This window comes from Rhinolophus ferrumequinum, chromosome 25, assembly GCF_004115265.2.
Source record: "Rhinolophus ferrumequinum isolate MPI-CBG mRhiFer1 chromosome 25, mRhiFer1_v1.p, whole genome shotgun sequence".
Classification (NCBI taxonomy): Eukaryota; Metazoa; Chordata; class Mammalia; order Chiroptera; family Rhinolophidae; genus Rhinolophus; species Rhinolophus ferrumequinum.
The window spans coordinates 6,512,283-6,536,974 of NC_046308.1; the positions used below are offsets into that span (position 1 = coordinate 6,512,283).

General features: G+C 50.6%; 1 protein-coding gene across 3 annotated transcripts in view; it reads left to right on the forward strand.

The window, feature by feature from the left end:
* Window positions 1-444: 444 nt before the first annotated feature.
* The window catches only part of CUX2 (cut like homeobox 2), a 233,195-nt gene continuing 208,947 nt past the window's right edge, over window positions 445-24,692 (forward strand). For all 3 annotated transcript variants that reach the window (XM_033098369.1, XM_033098370.1, XM_033098371.1), the window contains exon 1: window positions 445-598. In XM_033098369.1, coding sequence (XP_032954260.1) covers window positions 536-598 — 63 coding nt within the window. In that variant the 5' untranslated portion in view covers window positions 445-535. The remainder of the gene's footprint in view (window positions 599-24,692) is intronic.

Consider the following 24,692-nt stretch of genomic DNA (forward strand, 5'->3'; position numbering starts at 1 on the left):
CGCAGCGCCCCCCCCCCAAACTTCCCTCTGCATCGATCAGCACGTTACGTCAGTATTGATAAGTTTGCAAAAAGCCAAAGTCAAGTGCAATCGCGCGGCACACCGACCCCGGACTTGGGGGGGAGATGCAGCGAGCGCTCCGCGGGCCCGGGAGCCGGCTGCAAGCAGGGCAGCTGCGGCGCCGGCGCCTCTCGGAGAGGCTGCCTCCCCCCCACCCCTCCCCTCCCACCCCATCCCTGTCCGCCTCCCCCGGGCAGGCGCCGAGCTCCCCGCCCGGCGCGCTCCGCCCGCGCCCTCCGGGGGTCGGGGGGGCGCACGGCTCCCGGGCCCGGCGGCGGTGGCGGCGGCGCGGCGGCGCCGAGGGGCAGCGGGTGGCAGGAGGCCGGAGGGCGCCCGAGGGGCCCCGGGCGGTGGCACGCAGAGCCCGGGCGGCCGGCGGCGGCCCGGGGGCTGGGGGGAGTCCAGCCCGGATATTGAGTGCAGCCATTGAGAAAAGCCAAACTCTTGTGTGTGTGCGTCTCGAATAGCCCCCAAGATGGCCGCCAATGTGGGATCGATGTTTCAATATTGGAAGCGATTTGATCTACGGCGACTCCAGGTTAGTGCGGGTAGCGCCGGCCGCGCGGCCGTGGGGAGCACTCGGGCGCGCCCTGGGCGCATTGGGGAGGTCCCCGGGAGGGCCGGCGGGCGCCCCGGGGCGGCGGGCGGCGGCTGCTGGGGCTCGCCTGGGCTCGCCTGCCCGCTGCCCATCGATAGGTATTAGGAATTGATCTCGCCGCTGCTCTTTGTTCGGTTCAATCATCGATTAGCTGCCGCGACCATGGAGAAGCGCTAGTGAGCCCTCGGCCCGGGGAGCGAGCCGGCTGGCTAGCGGCCGAGCGAGGCGAGGGGAAGGTAGAGGCTGTGGTCCTGGGCAGGGGGCTGCCGGTGGGACCCCCGGCAGCCCCCCTCGCGACGCACTTTGCGCGCCTCCCAACTTCGCGGCGCTGGAGGAGGCCGCGGAGCGCGCCGCGTGCCTGTCCGCGCCCGGCTGGGGCTGGGGCGAGGGAGGGAGGGGGGAGGAGGAGAGAGGAGGAGGCAGCCAGGGTTGGGGAGGAGGCGGCTCCGCGCCCCGCCGCCCGCCGGCACCTCCGCCGCGGCCACCAGCCTAGCTGCGCAGCCCGGACGCGCCGCCTCCCGGGGGCTGCTGCTGTCCCAGCCGCCGTAGCCACCGTCGCCGGACTGGCTGCCTGCGCCGGCAGATCTCTCCTCGGGCCGGGTTCTCGGGGTTCGTCTTTGATTCTTGTCTTTCCCCCTTTTCTAAGTCTAAATGGGGACGGGCGGTGGAGATGGGCCCGGGGCGCGCGCAAGTTTGCGCTCCTGCCTTGGGGGCCGTGGAGAGCAGGGAGCGCTGCAGAGCAGGTGACTCCTGGCTCTCGGGCCCTAGGGAACTTTTAAATGGCAGATTCCCTCGCCGTCTTCTGCCTCCTGTTTTTCCTCCCCGCCACTCCCCGCTTTTCTCCTCTCTCCACTCTCCCTTTCTTTTTCCTTTTTCCTTCTCTTTCTTTAGCGTGACTCCCTTCCAAAGCCCAGCACTTAATCCCCATTCCACCTTTCTCTAGGAGTCTCCCCCAGATTTGGGGGTGTTCTCTGTTGACCCCTTAGGAAGCGGGCCTGGGGGTGGAATCTCAGAAAACTGCTCGCTGGACAAGCACAGCTCTAGCCTCTGTTCCTTCCCGGGTGCCCCAGGAGGCTCCTGACAAGCCTCCTAAACCCTGGAGTCTTGCAAAGTCTGGACAGGCACAGTGGGAACAAGGCAGGGAAGTGGCGCTGGTAACCGGGCTGTTAGAGCATCCTGCCGTGGCCTTGACATTCTTGGAAGAAGCCAGAGCATCAGCCTGGAGATAAAAAGGGATCCACTTAAAAAAATCCGCATGCAAATCTCGTTAAGTTTCTTCTGATAAGTACTCCCCTCCTCCTGACCACTTCCCAGCCCCCCTCCTTCCTAACCCCCCCGCTCCCCACTCCCCCCCTCCTCCAAAGCCATTGAGCTGGAGAGAAAATCGGGGCACTCAGGCATGCAGTTAATAACTGAGTGCCTTGCAATTCCAGGTTCTCACTCGAGTTGGGGCTACAGTTTGGTGGTCAGCTGAGCTGGACAGGGCTGTGAGCTGTGCTTGCTGGTTTAAATGATGCTAAAGTGGCCTTTCTGAAAGAGTGGTGTGTGTGTATGTGAGAGAGAGAGAGAGAGAGAGAGAGAGAGAGAGAGAGAGAGAGTGTTGGGCAGCCACATTGAGCTTGGCACGAAGGCCAATGGTAATCGTATTCCCTGCTAATGTTTGTAAATGAGACCCGGGCATGGCTGGGGGACAGCGTCTTTATTTATGATTGATGTTCTGTAACATAAGGAATGACAAGAACGTGGCAGACAAGAGGAGAGGAACCAGAAGGGCTGGTGAAAGCCCTTTGCAAGGTCCTATTGTTATTCTGGGCTGGAGAAAATTTCTGCGGCGAGATTTACAGCGCTGGTATTTGCTCCCGGTTGGCCGGAATGTCAGTTAACACAATTTTCATTAGATAACTCGTTTTCAATCCGGGGAGCTTGGCCTGAAGCAGGGAGGGTGGCGTGGGCTGGGTGGGCTGGGGCTGGGTGCTGAGGGGTGGGAGCGGTTCCCAGGGCCTGATTTCTGAGCTGGGGGGGAGGGGTGTTGAACCTCACTCTCTTCCTTCTCCAGCTCAGGGGTCTTTTGTAGAGCTGTCGAGGCCACCCAAATCTTGATTCCAGTTGGACTCCCATTGATCTGGGAACCTTTGTTAGGGTTTTAGAAGATTCTGAGGTGGAAAAGCAAATTTGAACCGGAAAGGATGAAGGTGGCTGGGTTGAGTCTTGTTCAGGTGATGGGGACCTGGGGCCAAGACTTCTTCCCCCACAGGGTGTATACATGGGGTGGGGGGGCTGTGTGTTCATTAAGACAATGGCTGGTGTGTCTGACACAAAAGGAGAAGGCTCTAGGGAAAGGGGGTAAGCTCATTTACATGGCTATTAAGTGGGGAGGGGGCCCTGTGGGAGTTTGAATGGCTGTACACTTCTAGACAGCAGAGAAATAAACGTGGCAGCCGTGGCTGCGTGCAAACCTTTAGGCCCTCACATCTGCCACGGTCCCCGCCCTCATCCTGTAACGTTCAGTTGTTCCCCTGTCCAACAGGCCTGCTGCAGCTTCTCCTCATGTTCTCACTGATGGCATTTCTCTGGGAAACGGATTGGGAGCCTAAGAGCTTTCGCCCAGGATCGTCTCTTGTGCATAATGCTAATGACGACTGTGCCACACTTTTATTTTCATTTTTTCCCCTTCCCACTTTCCTCTTATAGGAGAGATAAGCAGAAAAGAATACTTCTGCCGGCTCATTCTGAGATCTGGGTAGGAGAAAACGGGCTCCCACCCCACGCCCTGCACAGGCCGAAAGCTTTGGGCCCACTTGTCACGCAGCCCATCTGCCTGTGAGTGTGAGGAGGTGTGTGGCTTCAGTTCTTGATTGTTCAAGTTGAGTGGTTTCACGCAGCCTGGTTGCTGAGTGTTAAAGTGGCCAAGGCAGCGAAGGGAGCCCGTGTCCCCGGGCCAGAACACGCTGCTGACGCCACCGGATCCTGGCAAGAAAGGTGACCTTGTACCAGCCCAGCGTACAGCTCTCCGGAAGTATATATTTTTCAAATATGGAAGCAGTCCAGTTATTATTCCTTCCAGTGCTGTCTCCGAACACACAGGGCTGTTTTCCTAGGGTGGAAATCAGTCAACAGTCTCAATGGCTGTGGGCTGATGGTGAAGATACTCTGACATGTGGTACCCTCTTCCAGGACCCCTGAAACGGCTCCCCGCTTTACTTTTTTTTACTCTGCTGCTAGCAGTCCAGGAAACGAGAAGAAATAAAATTCCATCCCAAAGATAATGCTGAACATATTTCATTTGGTTATAAGATGGCTTTATGGTGAACATTACCAATGCAGTATTTTTTTATGGCTTTTCTGAGTATAATCATCGTAACTGGATTCATACCTTTATGATTTTCTTTTTCTGCTTTACTTTGCCACCTTTTTTATGATGCTCCGAGTCCAGTCTTTTTCCTTTCCCTCGAAGAGGGTTCATCAAGCTAACAAGGGTTGAGGGCACCCAGTCGAAATGAGGGCGCCCAGTCCAAATGCACGTATGTGCTTCTTGGGAGGAAAGAGGTTGGCTGGACGGACCACATAGTGTGAATTTTGGAGGAAGAGGCAAATTCTGCTCGAGGTGTGACCATGTAGGGAGGGAGATTGACAGTGTGAGCTGGAGAGGCTGGACTTTTGTAAGAAGTTGGGAGAAACTTCTGGGAAGGCTCGGTTTCTTGGCGCACGGGAGATAGGGCTTGATGGAATGTTTTTCCCTGCTCAAAGTTTAGAAAAGAGCGTGGATGTGATTAAAATATTATAACCTTATGATATTCTGAAGTGCATAAATTTTACATATCAGCCACAGAGAGTTTAGACATCCATTAGAGCCTCTGACAGCTTGACTTATCTAAATGTGCTATCATTTAACAATGTGTCAAAATTCCTCTTTCTATAGATGACAGCAGTAAATAAGCTATCAGCCCTGTTGGCGGAATCCTAACTTTGAAAACTTCGCCATAATAGAATCACTGCTGGGCCGGGGAGCATGAGCAGACCGGGTTTGGCGGAGCCCAGGCCCATGAGACGGGTTTGGCATTAGGCGGGGCTCTGGGAGGGTCAGAGGGGGGGGACAAAGAGATGTGGGGGACACCGCATGAGGGAGCATTTCTAGCAGCAGCTAAGCATTGGCAAGTCCTTTAGACTCTTACATGTCCAGCCGGTAGGTGACCCCATTCCATCTGCCTCTCCATCAGAACCCATGCCCTGTGGGCCTTTTCTGCAGAAGGAGATAGAAACAGGTGTTGAGAATTTATTTAAAGAACCTACCAGTCTTTTCTGGGCATCCGAAAATTCTGGTTTCTCAACTTAGCTGAAATTGCTTCCCAAAGATGGGCTCTCTCTTTGAGTGCTAAAAGAAAAGTGAGCAGTGTCTCCTCCCTGACCGCCTTTGCTGTTGGAGGTCTTGAAGTTTCTTTTATTAATACCTGAATTCACTGTAGAAAATCGAGGAACCATGGACGAGACAAAAGAAGCAGATGAGCGTCTTGGTGGGTTATTTCAAATGCTATTTTGACCAGAGGGAACAGCTTTTCTGATGGTGGTGGTGATTTTTCTTTCTTTTCTTTTATTCTTCCTTTTCTTTCTTCCTTTCTTTCTCCTCGTCTTCTTTTAAACTCTCTGTTACAAAAAGGATTCTATCTTCGAACTTGACATTCTGTTGTGGTAACCTTTCTTCCAGCAGATGGGATTTCAAATGTGAGCACCTTGGCTGGTGCTAAATTTGGTAGATGTGGCTGTCCAGAAAGTGGTTTTCTCTGCTGCTTTCTGAAAGGGCTGAATTTCCGGCAGCTTCTTGGTTATCTAATTCAGAGACCGAACCTGGCAGAGGTTGGGACGGTAACTGGGGTGATGGCCTGTCCTTGTCCCGAGCTTTGGAATTCAGGGTCCAATTTCTGTTTGATTTTTCTCTCCAGGGGGGTGCTCTTTATTTATGACAGTGGCTCATATCACAGGTGTCAGGGAAGGTGGAGGTAGTTGGGAGAGGGCCAGGGCCCCAAGACCTGTAGTCTGGGTGCCTCTAGCACTCCTGGGGGAATCACCCAACATCCTAAGTCTCTAGTTTCTTAATTCATCACACAGGCCGGCTGTACCCGTCTGGTCTGCCCAACCGAGTTATTGTAAAGGTGCTGACATAGTTTGTGTGCTAGTTACATGTATGGCCTTCTAATGACCTTGGGGCCCGTGGTGATGGTGGTGGTGGGGTGCTGTTGACCTTTTAAGCAAATTTTTGAGACAAGAAATTATGTCTAGGATGGAGTTATTTGGTTTCTAAGCCTTGATAAGCTGTTGCCCAAAATGGTTTTAGTGTTTTATAAGATATAGACAGTATATTCCTGTCATGCTGAGATTAAAATCTGAAGTCCTATCCTCTGATTGCAAGGGTCCACGTGACCTGCCCCCGTCATCTCTCTGGCTTCATCTCCAGCCTCTCTTCTACTCCCTCTGGTCTGGTCACAGTGGCCTTTTTGTCTCGCAAACAGCGAGCACATTCCTACCCCAGGGCCTTTGCACTTGCAGTTCCCTCTCTCTCTGGGACTCTTTTCCTCCAGAACTTCCCATGCTGGCTCCTTCATTTCATTCAATCTCAGCATAAATATCAAGACTACTCAGCTTAAAGAAGGCTAAAGAAGCATCCACAACCCCTTTGCCCCTTTAATATGCAAATATGCTTCGTTATCACTAAGGACAGTGTTTTCCACAGGGTGTTGACTTCATAACCTCAGTGTGTGGCATCTCTCTAGACACTCTAGGAAACCGTCTCCATCTACCAGCACCGGTGGCAAACTGCTTCTGTGAAGAGTCATAATAGGTTGGTGCAAAAGTAATTGCGGTTTTTGCAATTATTTTTAACCTTTTAAACAGCAATTACTTTTAAGCCAACTTAATACTTTAGGCTTTGGGGGCTATCTGGTCTCTGTTGGAAGTAGTCCATTCTGCCACTATCGCATGAAAATAGCCATGGACAGTAAGAATGAACAGGTATGGTGGCTGTATTCCAGTAAAACTTTATTTTGAAAATAGAAGGCCAGATTTGGCCTGAGGGCCATGTTTTGTTGACCCTGGTCTACTGGTCTATGTGATGGCTGTCATATAGGCTGTGGCATGGCTGGTTTTTCACTTTTCAGTTACAGTGTTAAGGTGGATCAAACTTAATTCCAGAAACTTGTTCTTTCCTCTTCCCTTAAGAGGGAAGTACCAGGAGCCCGCTTCCAATCCTGGCTGTCACCTATTAGCTGTGTGACTTTGGATGGGTCACTTAACCTCTCTGAGCCTCGCTTTTTTTCCTGTCTTTAAATGGACTAATAATAGTCTCCACCTTTTAGGTTCTTGAAGATTAAAACACTCTGAACATAAAAGTGCTTCCTTAGCACAGTGCCAGGCACACAGTTACTGTTCTGTAAGTTCCTTACTTCTTCTTGTTGTGGTTGGTATTTTTAGAGAGAGAGAACACCAAGTAAAGAGCAGCCCCTCCTCTCTTACTCCATTGAGGGCTTACTATTTAATACATTACTAATAATATGTGTAACGCCTTATATTTTGGGAACTCAGATCACACAGGTTACAGACTGGAAGCTATGTCTGGCCCACAGATGTGTCAGTCTGGATTCGTTGAGGGTCCACAGTGGGCCAGGCCAGCTGTAGGGGGTCACGAGCCAGGTCACGAGGAGGGTAGCTGTCAAGGCCACTGGCTGCCTTCCTCCAAGTGCCAAGGGTCAGAAGAGGCTGCATTGCCAGAGAAAAAGGCCTTTGGCCAGCTCCATGAAGACATGAATTAGACGGCCAGAGCCTGCTGTCTCTGCCTCTCCTCAGTGGCTCTGTCACCCCCAGGGGGGCCTGTGATTGCCTCCTCTTTTTTCCCCAATCTCTTCACTGCCCCTTTCTACTGCCAGCCTCTGCCATCCTTCAGTTCAGCCAAATGAAATAGCAATTCCAGGATGCGCATTTGTCATTAAAAAGAAAGAAAGAAGGAAAGAAAAAAATCAATCCTTTGGCCTCTTTGGCCCGAGCTGGTTGTCTGCCCGAGACGCCCGGAGCCGAGCAGTGCTTAAGACTCTCCGAACCGCCGTCGCTCAAACTGGACGGGGTAAATGGCTCCCCGGGAACCATTACGGTCGATTGACTTGTGCAGCCGGCTGTTTGGAGCGTGGGTGCTGCAGACTGGGAGACCACAGGGGTCATGAGGGCAGCCGTTTGGGGGCAGCTTTCCCTGACCAGAGCAGTCACTCAGAGGCCACTCTGCTGGGGATACCTATTTGGGGTGCCTGTCGTCCGTTATGTGTGCTGGTGAGTACACGTATCTGACGGGGTGTAGTGTGGGCCACAGAATCAAGCCCTGCACCCTCCTACTCATAAGGAAATTTAGTGTAGACTCTGGAGCAAGGTGGCCTGCGTTCAAGTCCCAGCTCTGCTACTTACCAGCTGTGTGACTTTGGGCAAGTCACTTAAGCTCTCTGAGCCTTGGTTTTCTCATATGTAAAATGAGGATAATAGTAGTATCACCTCCTTAAGGATTGTTGTGAGGATTAAGTGAGTTAATGCATGTGAAAGGCTGAGATCTGTGCCCAGGACATAGAAATGCTGTATAATGTAAATAATAATAATTGCTATCGCCCTTCACTCTGGAAACGTATATTCACCATTCACAGTATAATATTTATAACTAATAATTTTGTATTATTTTAAAAATAATATTTATAACTAATGGTTATATAAATAATAATGAATAATATATAGCAGAAGTATTATAACTAGCAATTATATTTTAGAGATATGGAGAATGAGGAAGCAAAGTGCCAGTGCTTACGGAGCCCACAGACAATGGGGGAGTGGATGCCCACAGACAATGGGAGAGACAGGTGTGTAGTCATAAGCTGGGATTAGATTCTTTGATTCTGCCTGGAAGAAATGACCCTTCAGCTGAGATCTCAAGGACAAGGTCAGGAAAAAGCATCCCAGCAGAGGGAATAGCATGTGCTAAGGCCCTGAGGTGGGTGAAAGAACAGTACGTGCAAGGAACTGAGGGAAGGCAGATTCTGAGCGGGCTGTTGGACCCGCCCCATCTTCCCTCTTACCATCTGTCAATTTGGAGTAAGGATGGAGCATAAAAAAAGGTTGTTTAGCATGTGTATGGATTGGAGTGAATGCTCTCTCAGTGGACACTTTGTAAACCGTCAAATACAGTAAAAGCCTTCAGTATCACTTTGATTTTTCAACAGGATATTCAGCCCTACTCTTGATCTGTTGCCTTCTGCCCATTTCCTGTTTCTATCTCATGATCATGCACAGGGCAGCCAGGGTTCAAATCCCAGTTCTGCTCCTTCCTGGCTGCATGTCCTTGGGCAAGTAATTTCCCCTTTCTGAGACTTGGTTTTCTCATCTGTAAGGTGGGTATAGTAATGGTACCTCCCGATGGTGGCCATTAGAATGTGCCTTGCAGATCTCTGACTACAGGGAGTATGATTGGCCAGTGGCCCCAGATGCTGCTCTCGGAGATGAGTGTAGGTCTAAAGCAGACCTGTTGTTCCTGGGATACACGGGACTTCCCTGCTGGCTCTGGACTCCTCAGCAACCTAGGACGCGTCCACCAACCTACCCACTTACCTTCCTTTCTTCCTTCCCTCTCTGCTTACTCTGGCTCCCTCCCACAGGCGTAGGTATTAACTCCAGTGTCTTTTTGCCTTTTAATCCCGCTTTTGTGTCTGCTTCTCAGAGGACCACACTCTCCTGTAGGAAAGATGAATTGAGACTTGGACGTCTACCTAAGGCACCCAGTGCATAGGAAGCGCTCAGTGTAGGTACCTGCTGTCTTATTGGGAGGCTGAGGAGCTGTCATTCTCAGCATTGCCTCTTCCTGGTTGCCTGTTCTTACTTGGCCCATAAGCCGGGGTGATGAGGTCCCTCCTTCCCTTTATCATTCTCCGTATTATTTCTTGCTTTTATCTCCTGTCACTCTCCCCGTCTTTGTTCAAGCCAGTCTGGCCTCTTCACTGTTCCTTGAACACGCTAAGCATGTTTGAACCTCAGGGCCTTTGCACTTGCTGTTTCCTCTACCTGGGAAACTCTTTCCCAGATATCTCCATAGTTTTCTTATTCGGTCCTTTGCTTAAATATCATCTCTTCAGAGAGGTCCTTCTTAACCTCTCTTTCCAAAATACTCTGCCTGTATCTCCTTACCTTGCTTTACCTGATGGGATAATGCATATTTACTTGTTCATTTGTTTACTATCTACCTCTCTCTTTGGGGAAGGCAAGGACTTAATAAGTTCTCAAAAAAAGCATTTGAATGATGGAGTAGATGAATGCTGCAGGAAGGGTGAGGTGAGGGCAGCTGCCTTTACTCCGCCTTGTGGGAGTGGCCCTGGGGGACTCAGCTCCGCCCACACCCCCAGCTGCTTCAATCATCATTGGCTCTTGAAAGCCCCTTACTCCACACCTGGGAATTGGGTTCCAGCTTCAGGCCCATGGCAGATGAGGGTTTATCTTTAGCTCTGTCAGTCTCGCTTTAGAAATTGGTGACCCCAATTCCAGCCTGGGAGGTGGCTCCCATCCTAATTAATAAATCCATTAATTAATTGCCGGCAGGCTGTGGGCCATTAAGCGATGGTTTAGTGGCCTCAGTTACAGAGACTCAAAGCAGGTCCCTGCAGCCTGTGGGACCGCTGTTGTGGGGAACACAAGACAGCCAGTTAAGGGTTTTGGACTCAGATGACATTCTTCTCCTGATGCCTGGTTCATGGGCCCCTGGGTCAGCCGAGCAGCCTGTAAAGGGATAAAAGTCTCTGGACAGTGACCCCAGAGTTGAGGGGCTTTCCTTCTCAGCGTCCCCTGGGAACACTAGTTTGTAGTAGGATGGAACAACAGAATTGCAGTCTCCCCTTTCCTCGTGGCGGAAGGACCCTGTCCAGGCTTCAGTTTTTCTGTCTCAAATGGGGTTTCCCTGGTTATTGAAACAGGTCACTCATTCGTTCATTAAATGACCATTATTCAGCACCTGCTATGTGCCAGGTGCTGCGTGAGGTGTCGGTGCAGCAGTGAGCAAAACAGACAAGTCCCTGCCCTTATAAAGCCTCTATTTTATAATTGTTTGGAGATCAAAGGACTTCTCTTCAAGGATATGAGAAGTAAAGAGTGACAGCCCAATGCAGACACAGCCTAAGGCTGGGCACATTGTACTCCTTCTCTTAAATGGCGACTGTTATTATCAACAGTAATAACATCTTTATATGTCAATAATAACTTTATTATTATTATTATTAACACGTGAAGGTATTTCCTGTTGAATTTTAGTTGCCCTGGGAGCAGCACCTGAAATGATTTTGAGCAGGACTTGGAGCAGTTAGACCTTACTTTGGACTGTGGTCGTGCTGCTGCCTAACTGGGAGGCCTTGGGCAACTCACTAGACTTTTCAAAGTCTCAGTTTGCTCATCTGTAAAGTGGGTATTAAATGTAGCCTTTACCTCATAGGGAGATTGTAAGGGTTTGCTGGGGTGAAGCATGGAAAGCCCTTATCACAGGGCCTAGAACCAGTCATTCCCAGTAAACAGGAGCGGCTGTTACTACTTTTATTATCATTGCCATCATCAGCATTGTTGTTTGTCATCCACCTCCTGGGCCTCACCTGTCATCTCAGAAATGCTCAAATCTGCGTGGAGCCTGGAGATTTGTTAGTAGCACTGGCTGCTCAAGTACCAGATAAGAGAAGCTCCGCTGAACTCCAGCCAGGTGTGGGGACCTCTGTTGCACCCCACAAACACAGGAATCTAAACATGGGTCTTCCTTAGCAAGTGCCAGAGTCCCACCCAGAGCCAGGGGCCAGTGGCCAGGTGGACCAGCTCTTTGCTGAGAATCACGGAACAGGCGGCCAGACCTCTCCGGATGCCACTTGGCTGGCCTTAGCAAGGCCAGGCCTGGCCTTTGCAGGCTTTGGAGGGTAAGAGGGAAGCTCTTGGCATCGTGAGGCCTGGCAGCTCTTTAACAAATAGCTATGGAACCTTTATTGCACGCCAGAGAGTGTTCAAAGCCCTTAACAAATACTGTCTCGTTGAATTTTCACAACCCACAGGCAGGGAACACCACCACTAACCCATTTTACTGCTGTGCAGAGTGAGGCACCGAAGGTTAAGTCTAAGGCCACACTGCCGGCAAGCAGCAGAGCCCGGACTAAAACCCAGTACCCAGGTCTCTTGGCCACCCACGTCCCTGCTCTTGACCCACTAGTGGCCAGAGGTGCCTCTCCCAGAGGTGCCTCTCCCTCCAGTTCCTACCCCACAAGGGCTCCTCAATAAGTAGTCACTCTGCATGTATTTTTTCCCCTTTAATATGTTTTTTAAACCTCTTAAAACACCTTGCCACTGTCAACTCATGGAAATGAGTCCAGGCCCACAAGCCCGAGAGGCATGGAGAACGTGTTAATTAATAACACAGAAAGATTCCCATCTCCTGGTTTGGAAAACGAGCGCCACCCAGCCATCCATCCATCCCAGCCCACCCGCTGGAGTCTGGAGCCACGTGGCGCTCCCTGTCGTCGGGCCTTCGTTCCACAAGATGGAATTCTCAGTCTGGGCTGATAATAAGCAGGTATTGATTGCTGCCTTGGTCATTATCAAGATTTATTTAGTCAATATGGCCTCCCCGGTCAATAAATCGTGTCGTTGATAAAGAAGGAAGGAGATAGACTTGTAGGGTTTATTAAAAAAGTTTTTCAGATTTTTTTTAAACAGCTGAGTCCAGCCCCCCTTTCCCTGGCCTTATCAACCCCACTCTACGTTTCACATTTGGCTCCATAAGCTCTTTCCTTTCACGGAGGAACTTTCCCTTATTGTTCTGGTTTCTAGAAGCAAAGACTTGGGGCCAAAGCTGGGTGTGGAATGGACCCTGGGACTTGGGTGTCTCCTCACTTTTCTGTCCTCCCCCTCAGTGTGGGGCTGGAAGGCTACTCCCGGGCTTGTCCAACCCAGTCTGGCGAGAGTCTTTGCTCTGAACCTGACACGGATTCAGCAGATATTTATTGAGCATGTGCTATGGGCTGAGCACAGTGCCAGCTGCTGGGTCTGAGGAGCAAGCTAAACAAACAAAGGAGTCACTACAGAAATAGAAAGAATGGAGGAAAGAAATGACCAGATGCTAACATGGAGATGAAGCAGGTACTGTTTATTCAGGCTGGTTACAGAGGGCCACACTGAGTAGGTGACATTTAGCGTGACCCTGAACAGCAAGGAGCCAGTCAGGCAAAGTTCAGGCGGAAGAGACTTCATAGCTACAGAAACAGCCCATGCAAAGGCCCTAAGGTGGAAATCAACTTGGCACGTCTAGGAAGTGAAGTAATAATGCCAGTGTGGCTAGGACAGGGTGGGCCAGGAGGGGACGGGAGGCAGGGAAGGGGATGAGGTGGGAGCAGGCGGTAGGTCCAGTCACGCAGGCTTGTGCAGACCACAGTGGGGAGTAGCAGTGGCAGGCCCAGGTGATTGCCCATGTGCCATCCATCAGCACGCTTTCGTCTGTTCATTCATAAGTCTGCCCGCTCCTCCGTCTGCGTCTGTGCAGTCAACTATTCATCCAGCTGTCTACATTCCCATTCCTACTGATTTCACCCATCCATCCACGCCCCCACCCGCCTGTCCATTCATCCACTCAGCCACCCAGCAACCTGCTCATCTGCCCATCCACATAGCCACGTACCCAGCGGCAGTCCCTCCCGCCATGCGTGTCTCCATTCAACAAATACTGGGCTAGCACCAGGAACGCAAAGATGGGGATGGAAGTTTCTGTTCTTTGGGGTTTTATAGACTGGTGGGAAAGTCAGCTGTATAAAAATAACCCCGGCAGTCACTGAAGCCTGTATACGACTGTGGGGGCCGAGTGAGAGACCACCCCTGGCCGCACAGTGGTGAGGTTGGCGGAAGGCTGCTGGACAGAGCCATGCACTGGGGGCATGAGCCCCTCCCCCCGGCCTGTGGATTCAGTGATATTCCCTAGCCTAGGCAGTGGGGGGGGCTCAGTGATATTCTTTAGTGGGAGGGGGGGCTCAGAGTGTAGCCTGCCAATAAGATTCCACAGGCATTATGGTCACCAAGCACCTTGACAGGCCAGGGAAGGACCAAGCTCTGTCCTGTAGCAGATTGAAGCCCAGCAAGGTCCTTGTGAGAGCCGTTTGGGTCAGGGGAGCTGGTGTGTGACCGAGGGGATGGACAGGGCCGGTCTCCAGGCCTGCCACTAGGCCAGGGCTCCTTTGTGCTCGGAGCCTGTCCAAGGTGGTCTCACCTCCTATTCTACAGAGGAGGAAGCTGAGGTACAGGGTGCAGGAAATAGGTGAGCCCTGCGTTGCATTCCCTTTCCTTAGAAAGCTGGGCAGAGGAACCCCGTACTCCACACCCTCCTCCCCTGCACAGCCATATTTCTAGAACGTCTGGCTCACATTCGGTCTCCATTTCTATATCTCCTGCCCACACTTTAGCCAACTCCACCCCCACCCCCAAAGGAGCTTCCCCTATTGGCCTCCCCTTGGCTCCCCTGATGCTACATTCTTGTCATTTTCCTCCTCCTTCTGGCCACCATTTCTCTCCTGCTTTCCAGGCTCCTCTGCTGGTCTCTCAATATGTCGGCCCCTCTAAAGTGCGTGTCTTCTTTCTACCCTACCCTGTGTGACCTCATCTGTGTTCACAGCACCACTGCCTCTCAGCTCTCCAGTCTCCACCTCGGGGCTCCAGACCTATCAAAGCAGCAGCCTTCGTGACATTTCTTGAATGTTTGTCTCAAAGATGTGTCCCATTCACAATGTCCAAAACCTAACCCTTCATCTCAGGGATGGCTCCACCCAGGTCTACAGGACAGTAACCTGGGAGCTGCCCTGCCCACCTCCCTCTCCCGTGTGCCGATGGGGATTTTACCTCCTAGATTCCTCACACAGCCCCTCCCCCACCTCCATCTCTACCATTGGCTCTTGGGCCCATGCCCCTAGCACTTCTCCCAGGAATTTGGTCTCCCAGTGTGCTTCCCTGTACTGACTGTGGGCCCTCCCCACACTCTTTTTGACAAGTGGCAGCTAGTGAAATTATCAAAAACCTGTTAAGAACCATTTCTTATGGCTCCCCATTGCCTTTGGGGCACGGGCCCCAGGGTGATCTTCCAGGCTCAGAATGGGCTGGCCCCTGCCCTCCGCTCTTGGTTTATATGCAGTGTTGCAAGTCTTCTACTGTTGACCTTCTGTCTAGTTCTACCCACTACTGAAAGTAGGATACTGAAGTCTTCAACTATTATTGTCGAATTATCCATTTCTTCCTTCATTTCTGTTAGTTTTGATTCATGTGTTTTTGGTGCTCTGTTATTAGGTGCATATATGTTTTTAATTATTATAGTTTCCTGATGGATTGACCCTTTTATTATTATAAAATGTCCCTCTTTATTTCTAGTAACATTTTTTTTCTTTTAAAGTCTGTTTTGTCTGCTATCTATATAGCCACTTCCACTTTCTTATGGTTACTGTTTGTATGATGTATCTTTTTCCTTCCTTTAATACTTTCAATCTGTTTGTGTCTTTGAATTTAAAGCATCTCCTATAGACAGGGTATAATTGGATTTTGTTTTTTTCAATCCAGTCTGGAAGTCTCTGTCTCTTGATTAGATATTTTAACCCATTCACATTTAATGTTATTATCGATATAGTTGGATTTACATTTGCCATTTTGCTTTCTGTATATGTCGCGTTATTTTTATTTATTTTTATTTTTTTGCTCCCCTATTCCTCCTTTAATGCTTTCTTTTGTATTTGGGTGAATATTTTCTAATATAGCCCTTTAATTTTATTGATTTTTTTAAACTACATTTTTGAGGTTTTGTTTTTTTTAGGAGTTACTCAGGATTTACCATATATGCATACATCTTAACTTAGCAGAATCAGCTTCAGATTTATACTAGCTTAATTCTAGTATGTCCTCTGTTCTTGACCTTGATCTTGAGCCACCTTCCCTCGTGCCCTTCATGTTCCAGACACATGGCTTCATTTTCCTCTGCACCATACCCCTCTGTGTATGACCTGCTCCCCCTTGCTGGGAACACTGTTCCCATGTGTTCCCCTGCCAACTCTTCCTGAACCCGGGGAGTTTTTCAGTGTCATTTCCTTGGGGCAACTTCCCTGCTTCTCCCTAAGGTGTTGAACCCCATTTATGTTGCACTGACCATGGCAGGTATCAGACAGACATAATTCTGTGGATTACTGATTAAGGCATGTCTCCTTCTGTGAACTCTGAGGGCCTAGCAGCAGAGAGCTGGGTACATAGTAGGCCCACAGAAAGCCTCAGTCAAATGAACAGATGGGTAGACGTGAATGTCATGTGGCTATATGTATGTGTTTATAACTGCATCTTACTTAGTGTGTGTGTAGCTTTGAGTATGTTTGTGGGTCTTTGCACATTTATGTGTGTGTCTTTGTCCTTGTGTTTGTATCTTAGTGTATTTCTGTGTGTATGATTGTCTGAGTGTGTCTGTGTCCTGAGTGTCTTCGAATGTGCCTTTGTGTCTGCATCCCCATGTGAATGTGCGTGAGTGTGTGATGCCTGTGTCAGTGTGTGCATGCGTGCCTCCTAGTGTGTATGTGTGTACGTTTGTGTGCTGACACTCCCAGACAGCTCCTTCTAACGTCTCCTTGCCATATAGTTATTTTTGACTAGTTTGGCGTAGCATTTAATGATTTCCCCAAAGCTAAACACGGCCCCCCAAGTATTGATCTCACTGCAGTGGAGGTGACATGGGGTAATGCGGGGACTGCCGGCAGGCACTGCCTCCTGAGAATTGGCCACTGCAGCTGCCTCTCTCTCAGCCCCAACTTGATCCTTCAGAGGAAAAACCCCAAGTTGGTAGCTTGGTGCAGGGACAGAATGGGGCTCCTGGCTCCCCTCTCACCTCTGTGTGATGTAGCCGGGGACTGCCCCTTTGGGTGCCTCAGATTCCTCATCTGTGAAATGGGGTACCAACTCTAGTTAACTCATGGGGTCATAGTGCGGAAGGAATGAGGTAATCTGTGTGAAGGGCCCAGCACAGAGCCTGGCACACACCAGGTGCTCCATAAATGTTGCTGTGTCACCTGCCCTCATGCTTGCTCCCTGTTACCTCTTGCCTCGGCAGTGGGAGAGGTGATTTCAGGCCATGGCATGGAAGCAAATTACTAAGGAACTCTCTTCCTTCATGGGGGCTCCCTACAAATGGCTTCTCTGGGGCCATCCAAGGGATGCACACCTGCTCCAGTGAGAACAACATGGTAACCCACAGGTGCCCAGGGAAGTTCAGAGGCTTCCCATAGACACACAGCATTTTCCCAGTAGAGTTGGGATTTTGCCCCAGGAGTTTGTAGCTTGTAAAAATCTAGCAGCTGCTTCCATAGTCTCCATCCTCAGGCCTGTGTCTTATTCCCCAAACCCCTACATTCTCCCTATCCCCAAAATGCCATACTCCTCACACTTTCCAGCCTTCACATTTGCTGTTCCCTCTGTCTGGAACACTGTTCCCCTTGTTCTTTACTGGCCCCAGCCCTCCTTCCCTGACTGTGCCATCCTCACATGTTGGGTGCCATACTCTAACTCCCACTTGCATATCCCTGACCTGGGCTGCTTTCCAGGCCACCGGGTGATTCCCTGGTTCTTTGTTGATCTCCCCCATCAGATGGTGAGCTCATTACTCTACATCACAGCTATAGTAACTAGTGTGGTGAATGCTGAAGGCCTGGTGGCCTGATCAGAGGTCGCATTTAAAAATCTCAGATTCCTGGCTTCTGTTCAGCAGAAGAGCTGGCATCCCTGGGCCTGCATTTCGTGCAAGGCAGCAGTCAGCTGAGCTGGGTAATGGGGGTGGGAGTGGAGGGTGGGTTTCCCATTTTGTACAGCCCCCACTGAGCTCAGTTATCCCATTGATGCTCCCTGTGTGGCCCTCCTAGCCATGTGAGTTAGCAACCTCACTCTAGGGACCGGCTGTGACGACTTTGACTGGTGTGGAGGTGATCCTGCCTTCTCTGGCCTCAGTGTAGCCATTCCAGAAAATGGGCATAATTGACATGACCATTCAAGGATGAGAGGAACTCTAAAGTTTTGTTTTTGAATTTTTATTTTATTTGTTTTTTAGGTAACAAACACTTATCAAGGGTGGCTATGTTCCAGACAACTCTAAGTGCTTCCTAGATACCATCATTTAAATGATGTAATTACCATAACAACTCTATGATGCAGACACTATTGATATCCCGACTTTGCAGAGGAGGAAGCTGAAGCACAGAGGTTAAGTGACTTGCCCAAGGTCACTCAGCAGAGTCAGGCAGTCTGACTCCAGAGCGTTCGTAGAGCTCCTGCCTTTTGTTATTTATGTGATTACCCAAAGCACAGACTGTGTATTGTTGGGAGGGGGTTACTATATGCGCAGGTTTGCCTTGTAAAGGTCTTATGCAATAGTATTTGGCCCTCAGTGGTCAGTGCTGGCTGGTAGGAGGTGGTGCCTGGGCCAGGATTCCTGGAGTGGGCACTGACGAGCAGCTGGGACGTCAGAGTCCCAGGGGCCAAGGTTGGAGCTGGTGGCCAGACAGAGACTCTGGGAAGAGCCAGGCCTGTTTCCTGCCCTTCACATCCTGGTGTAGCTGGACCCTGGGCCCTTGGGCCAGCAGTCTGGAAGCTTCTCTGAGCCAGTGCCATTCCTTGGAGGGCATCCTCTTCAGCCTGTGCAAGCAAGGGGGTTGGTCCCATGGCCCGTGGCCTACTTTGTGAAATTCATCTCTGGAAAAAAAAAATTACTCTCTGAGCAGAGCAGAGCGTCTTGGCATCTCGGGGTAGGTGAGGCCATCTGAGACCTTCTGCCTCCCCGGAGTGGGGAGGAGAAAAACCCCGGCCCAGCTCCTGCTCCCACGTGGCTGCCAAGGTTGGGGCACTCCAGGGAAGGCAGCTTCCCCAGCCCATGCTCCCGGCCCCCTGCCCCCTTGGCCCCCAGAGCTGGCCCGGCTGCCTCAGCTGCCCCATCAGCGCCTGCTCCGGTGCACCTTGCACGGGATGCCCCTCCAGTGGGTTGGGGCTGGCCTGGTCGCCAGCAGGTGAGTGGGCTTGGGTCAGAGCGTAATTTGTTTCTCGGAGATGCATCGATGAGCTGCCCTAATTAAGCACCTTGCTAATGAGAATCAAAGCACTTCACTGGGAGTCGGGTGGATCTGAGCCTGGCTCTGCCAAGAACCAGCCGTGGGTCCTGGGCAGACCCCTCAGCTGCGTGGGGGTCTCAGTTTTGTCTTCTATGCTGTGGGGCTTCCTGGGTTCTCTCCCCTCCATTCTAGGCCCCAGGGTGATTCGCTGTGCCCTTCCTGCCCCGGCACACAGCAGCACTTGGAAAACTCAGGGCTGTTGAGAGCTGACAAAAGAGGCCTAAGATGGAAGCTGCTGATGGCTTTCTTTGGGGGTTCTTGTCACTGGTGGTCAGATCCGTCGACCTCTTTCTCATGCTGGGCCTCTTTGATGGGTCTGTGAGGGGCGGGAGGTATTGGGGATAGGACATTCCTTAAAATGTGCGACTGTGTATGTCTCTTAATGTAGCAGTCATTTATTGCTGTGTAATAAACCACCCCAAAACTTAGTGAGGTACAACTGTTTATACTCAGAGTCTGTGAGACAAGAATTAGGACAGAACCCAGCTGAATACATTTGTCTCTACTCTGTGATATCTGGGGCTTCAGCTGGGAAGATCACAGTTTGGGGTAACTCAACAACTCACACCTCTAGCAGTTGATGCTGGCTGTTGCCTGGGCCCTGGGCTACCAGCCAGAACCCCAACATGTGGCCTCTCCATGTGGCCTCTCTGTGTGGGCTGTTTTGTGCTTCCGCAGCGTGGCGGCCCGTTCCAGGGGTAAGCATCCCCAGGGAGCACCGTGGAAGGGAGGGCGTTTTCATGATCTCGCCTTGGAAGTAGCAGAGGCGCTTCCGTCTACGCGTCCGGTCAAGGCAGTTACAAAGGACTACCCAAGTCCACAGGGAGGGGCCCCAGGAGGGTCCACTCCAGGGGAGGAGTGTCGGGGTCTCATCGCAAGGAGAGCATGCGTGATGAGAGATGTGGTGGTGGCCATCTGTGGAAAAAACAGTCTGCTGTGTAACGGTGACGGCGGTGGTGGTGATTCAGGACCCCGCGTGCGAGCCGTGAAGAGAGTGGGCGTGACCGGAAGTAGCTGAGGAGGGGAACAGGTGTGACAGGAGATTGTGTGAGGAGAGCAGGTGGGGCAGAAATGGTGCGAGGGGTGTGGGTGTGACCGGAAGTGGCCAAACATCTGGGCGTGCCAGAGTCCGCCATGACGGAGGTAAGCCTGGCCGCGCTGGTTGGCAGCACCGTTTTCCCTCACTTTCCAAGCTGCCCTCTTGAAGGCCTCCAGGGTACCTGGCTGGTTCCAACATGGGGACCCAGGACTGGCCAGCTCCCTGCTTCACCGGCCCTGTCTTGCTCCCTGCCGCAACCTCCGCCATCTTTCTCTTTTCCTGGGGGCCCCCAGGCTCCCCACTCCCACCGGCAGCTTTCCCTTCTTCCAGAAAGAGCGGCCCTCACCACAACAACCTGGACGCACTCCAAGTACCATACTTTTCTTCGAATAAAAGCAGCTAATTAACATTATTCTTTAATTATTGCCTTTATCAACAAGGGGTCTGATTTGTACCAGCAGGATAGTTGCTTTCCCTTAAACTACCCAAGTGAATGCTTCAGTTCCTGGTGCTTTTGAAATGAATTTGATGTCATCTGCCCAGAGTCACTTAATGGGAACGCCTGGGTAATGACTGAACGCGCTAACTCCGTTAGCAGCCCTGGAAGCATGTAATTTGGCCCCTCAGGCAACAGCACTTTTGAAATCTCTGGATAGTTTTGAACTCTCTGTTCTTAATTAAATATGCAATTTTTCACGGTAACCAGGTTAATTCTTTTGTGTTGTGTTGTAATACTGTTAGGAATTTTCATAGTTCTTATTAAACATTATTCAGGCATTGTGAATTCCATAATTAAAAAAAATGAAAAGAACAAAGCTTGATTCACTCCTTTCTTTTCCCTGGCTAATTTATCAAATGAATTTTGCAAATTTTTCTTTCTGTCCCCAGACAGTGTGGCAAGTGTTTTAAAGGGGAAGGATTTAATTGCCCTGTAGGGATTGGCTGGTTATGAAGGATTTGGCTGTTTGATTAGTAAACCCATTTGGGAATGGTCTAATGCTCCATGATCTTAAAAATTGTCTGATTGTACCCTCTCCAAGGAGGCCTCTCTTTTCGTTATGTAGAGCATCAACTTCACACAAGTGTAGTTATTAGGTAGTGAGGAAGGGGAGAGAAAAAGATCTGACTTTATTTTAAATTGGGGGTCTTGGGAGATTCCCCCCCGTACCCCATTTCCCTGGCTGGGGAGGAAGGGAGAATACAGGAGAGAAACAGAGAGTGAGAGACAGAGACAAAGCCATTCTTAAATCTCTGCTACAAGAGAAGATGGGGGCCGCTGAGAGGGTGGGGCTTACGGGAATGGCTTACTGCGTCCTTGCAGATGATGGCACCTGCTACGCTGGCCAGATGAAGAGGCAGCTTATAAGCGGAGGAGGTCCCTCTTTGCAAGGCTTCTGGGGCAGGAGGGTTACTTTTCCATTTCTGGAATTGAGCCTGGTCTCTGGAAAAATGTGCAGACCCCTATTGAACTTGGTGGGTGGTGGATAGAGAGGACCATGTGCCCCAGATGTCCTTATAAGACCAGGGTGCTAGGCAGAGATAGCCGAGCCTTCCTAGTGTGGAGAGTAGGGCCATTGGCTAATTCCTGGACCTTTTAGTTTCCAGCAAGGACCCAGTTATGTCTCAGTTTTCCCCATCTGCAAAATGGGGCAAGGTACTTCTCACTTCTTTTCTGGGTACCCCCAGACTTAGTTTTCTGTATCCTAGAGGTAGGAAGTGGGAGTTAGGAGCCCCTTAGATATTGGAGGTAGGGAGAAATATTACCAAAGAGAAGGTGGCTAGGGGGGCCTGGGCCTGGCTGGGGACAAGCAGGCGGGGGTCTTTGTGCCAGAGTGTGGGCTGTGCCATGCAGTCCCTGTCTCCCCCACCTGCTCCTTACGCAGATTTAGCATTTTCAATCCTGGGCTCTGGAAAGCTCAGCCTCTTGGGGTCACCCTCAGCTGATCTGACAGAGCTGGGGGTAGGAGACGTAGCTCACGCCTTCAGGGGTGCCAGAGGGGCAGCATAACAGTGGGTTTAAGCAGGTGGTTCAGGTTTTCAAGAGAAGCCATAAACCCGGGTTTTATGAACATTTCTTCAAAGATGAGAATGTAGGGAAGAAATGGAAAAGAAGGAAGTGCTGAGCACACAGATCAAACCTGTGCATAAAGGCCAAGTTGGACCTGTGACCCTTGGCTCTCCGTGTCTATCCCGGTGCTTCAGGGGGCTGTGAACTGGTCAAAAGAATCATCTCCGGGACGATTATTGACTGAGAGTTTTCCCAGCACCAAGCACCGAGCTGAGCCATTGACAGGGGTGAACTCATTCAATCCTCGCAATTAGGAGGCGTGTGGAGTCTTATCCCCATTTCTCAGATGGGCAAGATTGAGGGTTAGGCAGGTGACACCTGGGATATGAACCCCTGGCCTTGATCCCGACTCACGTGGTCTTTTTGGCTGGTCACAGGACTCCATGTGGAAGACATCCCTGGGGAATCAGGGTAGGGAGGTGGCAGTAACTTACGTTAGATCACCTGGCAATGCCCTTGCTTGATTTTGAGGTTAAAACCAAGACTCAAGGGCCCGGGGCTCAGTCTTGAGTGCTCTTTATTTAAAAAATGAAATCAGGTCATCATATCCTTTCCTCCTTTTAAAAACTTTCAATAGCTCCCTATTGCTTATGGGATGGAGTCCAAACTGAGCTTGGCTCTACAAGGCCTGTAGTGATCACCCCCACCACCCTCATCTGCCTCTACAGTCTTACCTATTACTAGACTTCTTTGTCCCCAACTTCCCCAGCCAGGCTCAAACTATCATCTGGTCCACAAATGTCTTATGCTTGCTTACCTCCAGACCTTTGCATATGCTGTTCCCCACTGCCTGGAACTCTCTTTGCATCACCTTCCCTGACAAACTCTCTCATCTGTCACATTTCTAATCTGGGAGGCGTCCCTTAACACCCTCGCTGGATTAGGGGACTCCCCCCCATACATAATAAATCACATTTCTTTGAGATTCCTTGTCTTGTCTTTTTTATTTTAAGACCTATGAGGGCAGCGTTTGTATTTGCCTCGTTGACTGACACAAGCACAGAGCTTGGCACATATTAGGTGCTCAGTAAATATCTGCCGATGGCACCACACGTCTGCTGCTCCCAGGAAGTATGGAGTCTCACTCCTAAACTGCCTGGACCCCAGCAGGAAGCAAGGGTTAGATATGGTTTGAAGATGCTGAGAGGAGCAAATTATACTTCCCCCAGACCCAGCCCAGCCCACAGCTCTGGAAGGTTCTGTTGCAGCCAATGGCCCCCATGAAATTTAGACAGGACAATGCCGCTTCTCCAAGGGCCAGGGAAAGAGGCTGCCACGCTGATTTCAGAAGAGAGGGAAGACTTGACACTCCTCCCCCTTCCTCCCTATTATCAGTTTAACCCTCTGGATGGCCAGGTGCCAGTGATAAAGAGGAAGGCAAGTGACACTGTTATCTTTCCTCCAAGGAGAGCTCAGGCCTTAGAAAGAAAGCGAGCTGTCACACCTGCCATTGCTGGGCCTCCGGCCCTGGCCTGCTCTGCTGCCCTCTTCCCCGGGTGGTTTCAGGAAGTTCCCTGGCAGCCGACTGGAGGCCAGGCTGTGTTTGGTGGGCTGCAGGCCTGCTGTGTCCTCAGCTGGACACTCACACGTTCCCGTGCGTGCACGCACACACGCGAGGAAGAGCAGCACATCTGTCTTCCCAGCCCTACATCCCTGCACACAAGGGCTCCACTGCTTCCTCTGCTCCGCCTTCTCTTCCTGTCTGTTTTCATCTCTGTTGAAGTTGTTAGGGGACCAAGAGTTGCCAAGGAAAGCTTTTTGGGTTGTGGGTGGGGAGGGAAGCACAAGCCACAGAAGGATTATCGGAGAATCCTATAACTGAAAGGAAACGAAGGGATTTAAAAATTAATTTTGTCTTATGAAAGCCATGTTGCCACGTTATTGGAGGGTTTTGAAAAGAGAGAAACGAGGGGGCAAGAAGATGCCAATAATTACCCCTGTCATCGCTCCAGTGTGCTTCCATCTCCTTTGTTCCTGGTTTGCCATCAGAAGTACATCCGGGTCTGTTTCGTGGTCTTTTCACTTAACACCAGCATTAGCCTTTTCCACATCATTTTGCTGGCGTTAGAACAAACATTTTACCAACCTAATATTCCATGAAGCAAATGGATCACTCTCCCCTCAGCCAGACCTTGTCCCTGGGCATCTTCAGGATTTTTTGCTTTTAAAACACTGAAGTGATGAAAAAAAAAGTGTATTTCTGGTTTTATGTATTGGCCCTATTCTCGGCAGTGGAGGATGGAGTGCCTCATGGCCAAGAATATGGCTGCAAAGTCAGGGAGACCTGGGTTCAAATTTCTGCCCCTGCCAATAAGACTTAAGGCCAGTGCTTTCCCCTCCATGCCTCAGCTTCCTCATCTGTGAAATGGGTGTCCTCACAGACTCTCACAAGGAGTATTGTGGGGATTAGATGAGGGCATTTACGTGAAGCATTTAAGGGATCTACCACATAGTAAGTATCCAGTTAAGTGTTAGCACCTCTTATGGAGCCGCCAGTGGGTCTGTCTTATTCATTGTTCTTCCTCAAGCACTGGTGACTATAGTGGGTTCTCACTTCATCTTGCTGAATGAAAGTTCTGGGCACATTCACATATACGAGTGGGTGCTTTTCTGCCTGTGCTGGTATGTATGTTTCTGTTGGGGACTCTGGTGTGGAAGTACAGATGTGTTCACATACACACACTTACACACTCAGCTAAACCAAGCGAGGGCACCAGGCCATTCTGGTTGAGGGTCTTT